This window comes from Salmo salar, chromosome 17, assembly GCF_965601325.2.
Source record: "Salmo salar chromosome 17, fSalSal1, whole genome shotgun sequence".
Classification (NCBI taxonomy): Eukaryota; Metazoa; Chordata; class Actinopteri; order Salmoniformes; family Salmonidae; genus Salmo; species Salmo salar.
The window spans coordinates 696,681-710,751 of NC_138307.1; the positions used below are offsets into that span (position 1 = coordinate 696,681).

The 14,071-nt window shown below is 40.1% G+C and overlaps 1 protein-coding gene across 1 annotated transcript; it reads left to right on the top strand.

Moving 5' to 3' along the window:
• Nucleotides 1–4,334: 4,334 nt before the first annotated feature.
• LOC106575069 (cytochrome c) lies at nt 4,335–6,389 on the top strand. Its single transcript, XM_014151222.3, has 2 exons — nt 4,335–4,503; nt 6,141–6,389. Exons 1-2 carry the CDS (start codon nt 4,335–4,337, stop codon nt 6,284–6,286), a joined length of 315 nt encoding a protein of 104 aa, XP_014006697.1. The 3' UTR covers nt 6,287–6,389.
• Nucleotides 6,390–14,071: the final 7,682 nt, after the last annotated feature.

The following is a 14,071-nucleotide window of genomic DNA, read 5'->3' on the forward strand; positions in this document are numbered from 1 at the left end:
CTCTGGCATTGGTCTTTTAACTATCCCAAAGCCGAGGACCAAGAGGCATGCAGTCGCAACCTTTAGTTACCATGCCCCCAGCCTCTGGAATAGACTGTCAAAGGCCAAAACTGTTGACATTGTTAAGAGGTTTTAAAACACACCTTTTTAATCTTTGCTTTTCCTTAGGGTGCTTTTAGTCATTCAGTTTTTGTTGTTATTCTTTATTTTTTTATCCTCTTATGTTTGTTGTGTAGTAAATATTTATTTTCATTGTTATTTCTATTTTCCTGTGAATCACATTGTGTTGCATTCCATGTCTGAAAAGTGCTGTATACATAAAGCTTAATTTGACTTGTATAAATAAAGTTTGATTTTATCCTAACTTTTGCCACACACACGCTATGACTGTAGCTTATTGTCACTTTGATGACTTATGACTGGCCAACAACAACAAGCTCCACGTGCCACACTCGTGCCACAGAATAAATTATAAAATGTCTCTCTCTCTCTACTGCAGCAGTCGCATTTGGATCTGTGCGGGTCCTTCCGGACAAGTCAGTTAAAATTACACATACAGTGACCAGTGACAATCATATCAGATCCGACCCAGACCCATGACATTATTTAGAATTCTGGATCCGGTCTCGGTTATTTGGGAACAGGCGGATCCGTGAACACCTCTAGCGCAGTGTTTCCCAAACTCGGTGCACGTTTTGGTTTTTGCCCTAACACTACACAGCTAATTCAAATGATCAAAGCTTGATGATCAGTTGATTATTTTAATCAGTTGTGTAGTTCTAGGGCAAAAAACAAAACGTGCACCCATTGGGGTCCCGAAGAATGAGTTTGGGAAACCCTGCTTTAGTGTGAACCCTGGACCCTTGGTTCACACACACATCTCCCCTCTCATTGGCTAGAATCGTCCCACCTGATCTTGCCTCCACCTGACTGCTTTCCATTTTTTTAAGACATTTATTTTAATTGTTAGGGCTTCCACTATATAATCTGTGATACCGCCACAGATAAAACAATGTGCCAGATATTTCACCAGATGTATAAATATGAAGCATCCGATTGGCGTTTCCACTCACTGCCAAATATGGGGATGAGAGGAAGCCCAGTGGGAGAATATCGAGTGAGGTGGATTTTGGCCAACATTCTGCTAATTTTGTCATAGATGAAACATTTGATCTACATACAGTTTTCTTTTTGCAAAAGTACAATCTGTAACAAACAGAGTGGACTGCGTTTTTGTAGACTACCTTTGCCAAAGTTACAAAACAATTGCGTTGCTTAGGAGTGCAAGGGCAAATTGAGTTATTGCACAAGCGCACTTTAGATTAGGTGTTCCCTAATAGAAATATGCAAATAAATGCTAGAACGCACAGATAGGATCTCACTAGCTCTTGCTTGGCTCTGCCCACTTCCTTGCTTGTTCTGGCCAATATGATAAGTTTGATCCATTGTACAACGACGGGCTCTAGTCAACGCGTGAGCGTTGCAAAATACATTTACACATACTGTACAGTGCATTCGTAGAGACCCCTTCACTTTTTCCACATTTTGTTACATTACAGCCTTATTCTAAAATGTATTAAATTCATTGTTTTCCTAATCAATCAATCACACAATACCCCATAATGACTAAGAAACTTTTTTTTACAAATGTATTAAAAATAAACAGAAATGCCTTATTTACATAAGTATTCAAACCCTTTGATATGAGACTTGAAATTGAGCTCAGGTGCATCTTGTTTCCATTGATCATCCTTGAGATGTTTCTACAACTTAATTGGAGTCCACCTGTGGTATATTCTATTGATTGGACATGATTTGCAAAGGCACACACCTGTCCCAGTTGACAGGGCATGTCAGAGCAAAAACCCAGCCATGAGGTCGAAGGAATTGTCTGTGGAGCGCCGAGACAGGATTGTTTCAAAGCACAGATCTGGGGAATGGTACCAAAAAATGTCTGCAGCATTGAAGGTTCCCAAGAACACAGTGGCCTCCATCGTTCTTAAATGGAATAAGTTTGGAACCACCAAGACTCTTCCTAGAGCTGGCCGCCTGGCCAAACTGAGCAATCGGGAGAGAGTGTAACCGATGTGAAATGGCTAGTTAGTTAGCGGTGGTGTGGGCTAATAAGCATTTCAATCAGTGACGTCACTCGCTCTGAGACCTGAAGTGGTTGTTCCCCATCACGCTTTTGTGGCGCGATGGGTAATGATGCTTCGTGGGTGTCAGTTGTGGATGTGTGCAAGGGTCCCTGGTTCGAGCCCAGGTTGGGGCGAAGAGAGGGACGGAACCTACACTGTTACACCTTTGCACTCCTGAACAACAAAATGTTGTTTTACTTAATTAGTAAAGTCTGCAAAAGTCAACTCTGTTTGTAACATATTCTAGGTTTGGGAAGAGAAAATTGTATGTAGATCAAATGTTTCATCGATGAGAAAATTAGCAGAATGTAGGCCAAAATCCATCTTGATCCATCTTCTCCCACTGCCGGCAACTGGGATTCCTCTCACTACCATGCATTGTAGTGAGTGGAAACGCCAAGCGGATGCTTCACATGTATACATCCAGTGAAATATCTGTCTCATTCGTCTATCTGTGGCTGAACTGAGGTCCACACTCCTGTCCAGGTGGTGGTAATGCACCTTTAAATTGGATTCCAACCAATAAAGACCATAGAAGAAGACTAAATGTACATTACTAAATGTAATGTAAATGTAAGAAGACCAAAAGAGGCAAGATTACTAGAAACCAACTAGGTTTTCCCTTTTATCTTTAGATTAATTGTTGGAGTAGGAACACAGGATTTTGTGTGACTCAAAATGGATCGAAATTCTACAAAGATCAGGGGAAAAAAGGACCTTGTGCATTTCCGGTAAAACATCAACCCGATGTTTACACCCCAGGACAAATTCGCTAGCAACTGCAAACTTAACTAGCTAAATGTCCATGAATGTTTCGACCTGTCCCCAAATTAATATAGTTGGTTCAGAGTCCATTTTCATATTTCAACCTGCTTATCCTGATCGCGTCTGGTGTGGATGGACCTAAATCAACATGCGCGTGCCCGGTGACAGTACTGTAATATTCATATGTGTAAACATACTGAACTGTAATTGGATGCATTTTACCGCCGTATCATACTGTGCTATTGGTTAAGACCACCTAGATGGTTAGGTCATGGTCAGTTGATCATGGTTGGAGATACGTGAATATGCATGTTGTAGCTAGCTAATAAAGAGCTACGTTAAGAAATATCCTGTAGTACTGCATTTTATTATTTTGTACAAAGCGTGCAAAACAAGACTAGTACCACTACATATTCGTCGAAAGCTAGCACGTAACTGAAGTATTGCCTGATTGTGACGTCAAATGCCGGCGCCTCTAAAATGATGTGACCTTCCGTTACCCCCCACAGCAGGACCATTCCATAGGCAACCGATAGATGACAATTCCTTGGCAGGTTTAAAAAGATATTATTCAAAGGTAATAATAGTGACTAATTTTGTTTTACCTTGCGACCGTATCACTGCTGCTGGTATTCTACAAAAAGTATGATATACCGGTAAGTTTAACGTGAGTAGGACAGCGTGTCCTGGGCTTTGAAGAATAGGAATTGCGTAAACCTAACCTGCAATTCGGAAACAATTGACTAAGGCTGTGCCCCTCCATCCATGCCCTTTTAGATTGTCTTTCATTTATAATTGATTTGATTAAAGTGGTATGATTTTATAGGTAGTTAGATATGTAGTGCAGATCATTGACCTCTTCTTAGCTTGCTATAGCTAGCTAGCGCAGCATCACTGACAGCTCCTTGTCAATAATAGCGGCACATTACTAACTTGGCCAAACTAGCAGCACTACCCATCTGACTAGCAAACTCACCTGTCAGCTTTCTTCTATAGAAAAGTGTGTTGTCGTAGTAAGAAACCCAATTACAATTAGCGAACTCGTTTTTGTTTTAACTATAAATTACGTATTGGTTCGCTAAATCGACTGATTGTTGTAGCTACGGGCCCGCGATGTCGGCTACAATGCTCCGTTGATGTTTACCTAGTTAGCTAACTTTAGCTGGCTGAGCTAGCTCAGGGCAGTGTGGCTAATTTGGCCCGTGAAGTTATATTTTTCTGAGCAAAAAGTTGCTGATTTGGTAGCTAGATCACGTCATCGCAAATTACCTTTCGATGATAGAATCACCTTCATCGGGGAGGTGGCCCAGTTGCTTGCTGTTAGTCAACTGAATATTGCCCAGACTAATCCAGACCAAGTCCTGGATAACGTTAGGTGATAAACCAGAGTGTAGCTAACCTAACGTGTTCTGTATCTTCCACTAGGTTACTATGGGTGACATTGCAAAGGGAAAGAAGGCCTTTGTTCAGAAATGCGCCCAGTGCCACACTGTCGAAGACGGTGGGAAGCACAAAGTGGGTCCAAACCTTTGGGGTCTGTTCGGACGTAAGACTGGTCAGGCTGAGGGCTACTCCTACACGGACGCCAACAAGAGCAAAGGTAGGCCTTTTCACCTGTCCTCCTAGTTAGTGGGAAATGGCTGGAAGGGATCCAGATTGTCAAATTAACCACATTTTCCGAACTTGCTGCATAAATTCTCCTAATCTGCTACGAAAGTCAAATTGTCTTGATTCGGAGTAGCGACAGGGCTAGAAAATGGTATATCCTACACAACAGTTGAGGAACAATGGGGAAAGTAATTCGGCTTTGAAAGTTGATCATCTTGTAACCCCAATTTTGAGAAAATGGCCCATTGAATGTTTTGGTACCCCTACTAGAGAGCTCTTCATTGTCTACACCCATTCTTCATTGTCTACACCCATTCTTCATTGTCTACATCCATTCAGCATTGTCTACACCCTTTCAGCATTGTTTACGCCCTCTTAAACCTTAGCCCCACCCATCTCTTTAAGGATTTACATATGAGGCCATGTGCTAAACGGAGTGAGTATGTTAATAGAATGCTAAACATCCAAAGATTCCAAGACTAAAGACTTGTTTATACTACGTCTATTGTCATGTCTGTAGACAGTTGTTGCAGTGACATCATGAACATTCTATTGTCATCTGAGATCAAACTTGTCGTTATGAAAAAGTATAAACCTAAAAATGACAGGCTGCATGACATCAGCAGCCTGGTGGTCCAACATAGCAGAACTGGTATATTTTAACACCAATGAACCCATCCATTTAAAAAATGAATTTAGTATATCTCAATCTAGCAAACGAGGCAACTAAAAGCAACTTTCTAAACAATGTTTTGGTTCATTTCTAGCTTGTTAGTTAGTTAGCTAGCTAGCTAACGTTGAGTTAACTGGGTAGCCAGTTCAATTAATGACCATATCATAGCTGACTGATTTAACTTTAGCACATTTAAAAAAATTATTACAGGTAAATAAACTCAAAACAAGATCATTATTTACAAGTTAATGGCAAGCTTATTAAAGAAAATTGCTTACGTTTGTGAGTGTGACGGAATAAAAAAAGGGCATTCTACCTGGTAAACACACACAAAAATCTAAGTTTATTTGTCACATGCACAGGCTACAGAAGGTGTAAACGGTATAATGAAATGGTTACTTGCATAGTGGAGTCTTTTGTTTAGACATGTAGCTAGCTAGCTAAACCATTCACCATAATACCAACTCATGTTACTACCTCATCTCTCGGGATTTCCAGCCCATCCATTATCTCAGCAAATTATGCCTAGCGGGAAGGTTCCTGACTTTTTCCGTGGCTAAACCAACTAGGCTCATAATTTAATTTGTATTTACAGGTGGCATACAAGATTGTTATTAATGCAAATTAAAGTTCACATGTTCCAGAAGGCATTTCTGCCACCAAAAAGGCTTTTTTGGTAAAGAATAAATATTTAAGTTCAAATTACTCTCCTGTGAAGTAGTGATGTGTGACATACGCCTAGTTTGCTGACAAAAGTCACAATTTGACAAAAGCTGGATCCCTTCTAGCCATGAACTAGTTAGTGCTGCCTGAGTCAATTTACATTTCTAGTCAAGTGAGGAAATGTATAGCTGTCCCCAAACCTGCATGAATAAAATGTCAGATAATTAACTGAATATAGTCTTGATGTACAGAGTTCCTTGCCTTAGCTAAGGGATTGTATTATTCTCTTGTAGGCATTACTTGGGGTGAAGCCACCCTGATGGCGTACTTGGAAAACCCTAAGAAATACATTCCAGGAACAAAGATGATCTTTGCTGGCATCAAGAAGAAGGGCGAGCGCCAAGACCTTGTTGCATATTTGAAGTCTGCGACATCGTAAAACATTGTATTTGAAGATAAATATTTAAGTTAAATGTGTTTTTAGTCTGAGTTTGTTGTCCCTTTTTGATCTGTACTTCAATGACACAAAATCACTATTTAATGGCCAGGACTCATCAATCTTTGTGTTGTCATGGCATCCGTCCTATGCCAGACCCATCTTACTTGTGAACAGAATCCAATATCACTTGATTTAATGCTGAGATATCAGTCATGGTTGAGCAGCTGGTGGTTACTGAAGGCCCCTGGTTTCTCTCCCTCCTGAAGGAATGACAATATATTCCCTGGTTTCACAGGAGCTGTTGAAAGTTAAGTTATTTCACTTTAATGAAAGTTATAAGTATTCCAGAAGGCTGTTGGCAATTGTGAAGTGGCTATATGCGCTATGGTTATGTACCTGAAGGAATTGATCAATAAAGTGCTGACATTTGAGCATGCAATGCTTATTTTTTGTCTTTGTGTGGATTTTTGTCTTTGCATAAATAACATAGGATTGATATTCAACAAGGAAATAGGTTTAGGTACATTGAGAGGTCTTTTAATTATAATAGGATATGTCATTAAACCTCAAAGTTCCAGAATGATTTGAAAATGGCAGCCATATTGGTCAGGGAGAAATCCAAACCAGTCTAATTGGAATGAATGGCAGAGGTATAATCCTGATTATACTTTCAGCAGGAAAATATGACATATCAACAATTGTGTAATAGAATTCATATAAATAGTTTATATTGGTTTTATACCAATGTTCTGTATAAATAGCCTCTAAAATGTATGTAAACAGACCATAAATGTTTTTTCTTGGCGAAATTATTATGATACAATATCAGTACTTGTTGCATTTACAGCTTGTCTAAGTCCTATCAACTGATTTCAGCCGGTATATGGCTGCATTGTTTAAATGGAATATAGACAGAAAATTGTGATCAGATTCAGTGGCAGATTTAAGTGCTAGCCCTGAGTTTTCATGGAGCAATCAATTGCTTGGGATTAAAGACACTGAACAAAAATATAAATGCAACATGCAAAAATGTCAAAGATTTTACTGTGTTACAGTTCATATAAGGAAATCAGTGAATTTAAATACATTCATTAGGACCTAATCTATTGATTTCACATGACTGGGCAGGGGTGCAGCCATAGGTGGGCCTGGGAGGGCATAGGCCCACCAACTTGTCAGCCAGCCAATCAGAATGAGCTTTTCTCCACAAAAGGGCTTTATTACTGACAGAAAGATTCCTCCCCCCCAGATGATCCCCGCAGGTGAAGAAGCTGGATGTGTAGGTCCTGGGCTGGCGTGGTTACACGTGGTCTGCGGTTGTGAGGCAGGTTGGATGTATTGTCAAATTCTCTAAAACAACGTTGGAGACAGCTTATGGTTGCGAAATGAACATTACAGTTTCTGTCAACTGCTCTGGTGGACATTCCTGCAGTCAGCATGGCAATTGTGCGCTCCCTCAACTTGAGACATCTGTGGTGTTGTGTGACAAACCTGCACATTTTAAAATGGCCTTTTATTGTCCCCGGCACAAGGTGTAATGATCATGCTGTTTAATCAGTTTCTTGATATGACACACCTGTCAGGTGGATGGATTATCTTGGCAAAGGAGAAATGCTCTCTAACAGGGATGCAATCAAAATTGTGCACAAAATTTGAGAGAAATAAGCTTTGTGCGTCTGGAACGTTTCAGGGATTTTTTTATTTTAGCTCATGAAACATTTGCGTTTACATTTTTGCTCAGTGTATTATATATATCTATATATTATACTTCTAGTACCTGAGGTCTGTTCCTGGAAACACAAGATAAGCAAGATAATCCTTAATCAAAGGTACTCTATATCAGTGTTTCCCAACCCTGGTCCTCGAGTACCCCCAATAGTATACATTTTCTTTGTAGCCCTGGACAAACACACCTCATTTAACTAATTGAGCATTTGATGATTAGTTTACAGTTTGAATCAGGTGTGCTTGTCCAGGGATGCAATGAAAATGTGTACTGTTGGGGGTACTCGAGGACCAGGGTTGGGAAACACTGCTCAATATAATGACGAGATGGTGTTGTCTCCGTCCTAACAATGGGAGTTATTGGAGTTCTCATTTGGTCAAAAGTTTGTCCTCCGTCCTCTCCTCCGTAACCCAGAAACCAATGAGTGTGTCAGTTTGTTAGTAGGCAAGCGGCAGACAGTCCTCCCCTCCTCAATAGCATCCTGTTGGCAAGGAAACACAAGTGCATCCTTGTGTTTCCTGCCTACCACACCCCCTTTGAATCTGCTGTCGTATTGTTAGAGGGGAAAAGCATGCACACATTTAAAAATGATATGCTACTTATCTTTTTAGCTCAAAATGTCTTGCACAACTACCTGCATTTGTTTTATCACTTTATACATTCAATTTTGGATTCCACCCTGTAAACATAATTTGCCTGATGATGCGCGATTGGAAAATTCATTTCAAATTTCATACAAGACCATTTTTGTCCATGCTGCCTCTCCTCGATTACCTTTGACCTGTTTCAAAAGGAGGCCAGAGAGGATGGAGGAGAGAGGACGCAGAAGTTGAGGAAATCTTATTGAGAAAAGGCCATAGTCGCAGGAGGAGGCGAGATCAGATGGAAACATTCTAGCCGATGAGAGCGCAGATACGAGTGTGAACAACAGACACAAACAACTCCGATTATAAAATCTATTTGATCAAATAAGACTTGCTTAGCAAATTAGCAATTACATTTTTTTTTACAAAATCCCTCACACTCTCACAGACCCCAATACAAAAAAAATCCACTCTTGGGGCTCTATTTAGTCTGTATCACTAAGGCGTTGCGAGAGAGAAATGTAAAGGTAATTTCCGATTGAGCTGACATATGCAGCATCTATTGTGAATGCAGCCCTAATTTCAATCATGCTCTAACGTGGACTTCAGCGATACGGATTGAATAGAGCCCTTGGTCTGCTTTTCGCTATATTCTTGAGTGGATAGTTTTTGACGGGAGTGGAGCCTCGCTTGGCCTCTTCTTCGCTGCCTTAATTTATGTTTTATGGTCTTTTGCCACAAATGCATTTCTTACAAGGGGTTGGGCAATGATTAACCACCAATCAGGAAGTAAAAGTTTAGAGTCTAAATTACCACTGTTAAATTAGCCTGATTGTCAGTCTTAATGTAATTTGTGTTCAAAGATCAGACCCGGTTTTGTCCTCATATGACCTCAGCAAAAGACTTCAGTTCAGAATGGTGCACTGGACTGCAGCTTGATTTCACACAATCTTCATGAACTCAATGTAGATTATCGATAGACTAGTTTATAGAATTAAATATGAAGCTAATGTCAAAGTAATGCAAACTAGCGACAATGGACATACTTATAAAAATAAACTGGGTGAGTAATAATAGTGTAACGACCCTGGTTCAACAGTAATAATATGTGAAAAGATGTGCACGCTCAAGGACAAATATGGTTCTTGTGCGCCTCCGAGTGGGAAAAAAGTGGGTTGTGCAAGAAGTCTTCTAATCAGACGGTGCGTGCTCATATGCATAAACTAAGTAAAATGATCTTTCAAATTCAATATAAGCAGCATTCTTTGCATGAAAGATACTATACATAGCTCTTGTGAAGAATGTTGCCCCCTACCGTCAACCAATAGTTGTATTTATTATGGATCCCTGTTAGCTCCTGCCAAGGCAGCAGCTACTCTTCTTGGGGTCCGTCAAAATTAAGGCAGTTATACAATTTTAAAAACATCACAATACATTCATTACCGATTTCACAACACACTAAGTGTGTTCCCTCAGTGTGTGCCCTCAGGCCCCTACTCCACTACCACATACTACCAGCTGTACACAGCCCATCTGTAAATAGCCCATCCAACCAACTACCTACCTCATCCCCATATTTGTTTTTGTTTTTCTGCTCTTTTGCACACCAGTATATCTACTTGCACATCCTCATCTGCACATATATCACTCCAGTGTAAATTGCTCAATTGTAATTAATTCGCCACTATTGGCCTATTTATTTATTATTTTTCTATTGTTTTATTGACTGTACGTTTGTTTATCCGATGTGTAACTCTGTTGTTTTTGTCACACTGCTTTGCTTTATCTTGGCCAGGTCGCAGTTGTAAATGAGAACTTGTTCTCAACTGGCCTACCTGGTTAAATAAAGGTGAAATAAAAAAAATATCTACGACCAATCATGTTAATGTGGAGCTATGCGGGAGCACTCCGCATTGTTACAAAATGTAGGAGGCACACGGCATCGCCGTACAGTGCTCGATTTGGCTTCGCAATTCGCAATTGCGTTACACTCTCCGTACTGCGCCTCTGGCCGCATTTTTGGATCAAGCATAAATCGGTTTAAATCGGCTATTAGGTGGCAGAGGGTTAGACGAGGGCGGCATTTTCTGACCAAAACTGACCAAGATGCACCTCCAAAAACACCTCACATAATTCTGCCCCAAAACAATGAAAACATATCTCACCTAGTGGCATAAGGGCCATTAAGGTGAGGCCTAACAAAGTTGATTTACTGTTAGAAGGATGCCCTGCTTCCAGTGGCGACCTGTCATTCAGGGCGGGTGGGGCAGAGCCCCATATTTCTAACATTATTATATTTTCTTGGGGCTTGCCTGTTTTGCATGTTATTTTGGCATTAATACGTGTCACATATCAGTTTGCAAACAATGTAAAAATAATATAACATTGAGTTAACGAAGCCACATACAAACATGGTCTCTTTTTTGTTTTATTGAGTAAGGCAGCTCCAAAATGCAGGTATTTCAACCTACCTCAGTGCTTTCTGTGGTGGTGGGGCAAGCCAGCAGAAAATACGGAGAGTTGGGGCTCTTTTCCAAGTTTAAAATGATAAACATTCAACATTGGCCATGCTGTCAACGAAGCATGATTTGTGCCGCACACAAAACAACTGTTAACTCGGAACTATGAAAACTTCATAGACAACTGGGAAATCGGGAATAAACGAGCTCCGACTGGGAAAATACGTTTTGAACGGTCATCCAACTTGGAATTGTAAATCCGAATTGTAAAGCACCATAAATCCAGAGAATGCAGACTTTGATGACAAAATTTGCCCATGAAGGACCGCTGTGCCACCTTTCTGTTCAAGTGAGCACAGCACAACAAGGATTCCAAAAATGTATTGTATGCTGCTGCATAATTGATGTAATATGCCATGGTGATATGTATATTGTAGGTAAGAAAGTAATACTAAGTGTATGTTGTGTGCCTCACCCTAATAATTTGGTCTATTTACCCCTCTTAATTTTGCCAACTGTTCTGACTGTTCTACTGTAGCCCATAACCTGTTTTAGAGAAATGTAATCATCGAATATTGTAACAGCTTTCATTTTCTGCTTAGAACTGTATTTATGCTATAGTTCTGACCTGGTCTACAGTCGTGGCCAAAAGTTTTGAGAATGACACAAATATACATTTTCACAAAGTCTGCTGCCTCAGTTTGTATGATAGCAATTTGCATATACTCCAGAATGTTATGAAGAGTGATCAGATGAATTGCAATTAATCGCAAAGTCCCTCTTTGCCATGCAAAAAACATTTCCACTGCATTTCAGCCCTGTCACAAAAGGACCAGCTGACATCATGTCAGGGATTCTCTTGTTAACTTTTTAAGGTATAGGGGGCAGTATTTTCATTTTCGGATGGAAAGCGTGCCCAGAGTAAACTGCCTAATACTCGGGCCCAGAGTCAAATATTTGCATATTATTAGTAGATGTGGATAGAAAACACTCTGAAGTTTCTAAAACTGTTTGAATGATGTCTCTGAGTATAACATAACTCATATGGCAGGCAAAAACCTGAGAAAAATCCAACCAGGAAATGGGAAATCTGAGAATTGTAGTTCTTCTTTTGAATCCCTATCGAAACTACAGTGTCTGTGGGGTCATGTTGCACTTCCTAAGGCTTCCATTGGCTCTCAACAGCCTTTAGAAACTTGTTTCATGCGTCTCCTGTTACTGGGCAGAGAATAGGAGCTCAGTCAATGAGTGGACTGCCTGGGACCAGTGAGTTGTTTACTGCGCCAGCACGTTTGGCGCGCCGCTCCTTCTTTTTCCTCTGTAATGAATACGCTATTGTCCGGTTGGAATCTTATCGACGTTTTATGTTAAAAATACCCTAAGGATTGATTGTAAACAACGTTTGACATGTTTCTACGAACGGTTTTTGACTTTTCGTGTCTGAATTTATGCTCACGCGTTATGCCTTTGGATAGTGATCTGAACGCACGAACAATACGGAGGTATTTGGACATAAATATGGAGTATTTCGAACAAAAATAACATTTATTGTGGAAGTAGGAGTCCTGGGAGTGCATTCCGATGAAGATCAGCAAAGGTAAGAGAATATTTATAATACTAATTCTGAGTTTAGTTGCCCTCAGAACTTGGAGGGTATCTGTATAGCTTGCTTTGATGGTTGAGCTATGTACTCAGAATATTGAAAAATGTGCTTTCTCCGTAAAGCTATTTTAAAATCTGACACAGCGGTTGCATTAACGAGAAGTATATCTATAATTCTTTCAATAACTGTTGTAAATTTTATCAACGTTTATGATGAGTATTTTTGTAAATTGATGTGCTCATTCACCAGAAGTTTTGGTGGGAATACATATTCTGAACATCACGCGCCAATGTAAAATGGGGTTTTTGGATATAAATATGAACTTTATCAAGCAAAACATACATGTATTGTGTAACATGAAGTCCTATGAGTGCCATCTGATGAAGATCATCATAGGTTAGTGAATATTTTAGCTGTATTTTTGGGTTTTGTGATGCATGTCCTTGCTTGGAAAATGGCTGTGTGGTTTTTCTTGTGAAGTTTATGTCCTAACATAATCAAATTTTATGCTTTCACCGTAAAGCCTTTTTGGAATCGGACAATGTGGTTAGATTAACCTGTTATGGCTAGGGGGCAGTATTTTCACGGCTGGATAAAAAACGTACCCAATTTAATCTGATTATTACTCCTGCCCAGAAACTAGAATATGCATATAATTATTAGCTTTGGATAGAAAACACTCCAAAGTTTCTATAACTGTTTGAATGGTGTCTGTGAGTATAACAGAACTCATTTGGCAGGCCAAAACCTGAGAAGATTCTGTACAGGAAGTACCCTGTCTGACCATTTCTTCCCCTTCTTGATTATCTCTATCCATTACAAAGGATCTCTGCTGTTACGTGACACTTCCTACGGCTTCCATGGGCGCTCAGAGCCCGGGAAAAAGCTGAATGACGTAATTCAAATCCCTGGCTGAAACACACGAGCACGTTTGCTAAGTGGTCTATCAGAGGACAAAGGGCTTAGGCTCGTGCACTGGCCGCCCCCGTCTTTCTGTTTTTCCCTCTATTTACCGAAACGCAGATTCCCAGTCGGAATATTATCTCTTTTTTACGAGATAAATTGCATAAAAATTGATTTTAAACAGCGGTTGACATGCTTCCAAGTACGGTAATGGAACGAAATGCGCCATGCGCGCGACCCTGATTTACCATTTCGGATAGTGTCTAGAACTCACGAACAAAACGGCGCTATTTGGATATAACGATGGATTATTTGGGACCAAACCAACATTTGTTATTGAAGTAGAAGTCCTGGGAGTGCATTCTGACGAAGACAGCAAAGGTAATAACATTTTTGTTATAGTAAATCTGATTTTGGTGAAGGCTAAACTTGCCGGGTGTCTAAATAGCTAGCCCGTGATGGCTGGGCTATGTACTTAGAATATTGCAAAATGTGCTTTCACCAAAAAGC

What these genes read in the sequence shown, in the direction of transcription:
- LOC106575069 (XM_014151222.3), top strand. Translation starts at nt 4,335, where the DNA reads ATGGGTGACATTGCAAAGGGAAAGAAGGCCTTTGTTCAGAAATGCGCC. An exon ending in GGACGCCAACAAGAGCAAAG is followed by an intron (nt 4,504 to 6,140) that starts GTAGGCCTTTTC and finishes ATTCTCTTGTAG; the next exon opens with GCATTACTTGGGGTGAAGCC.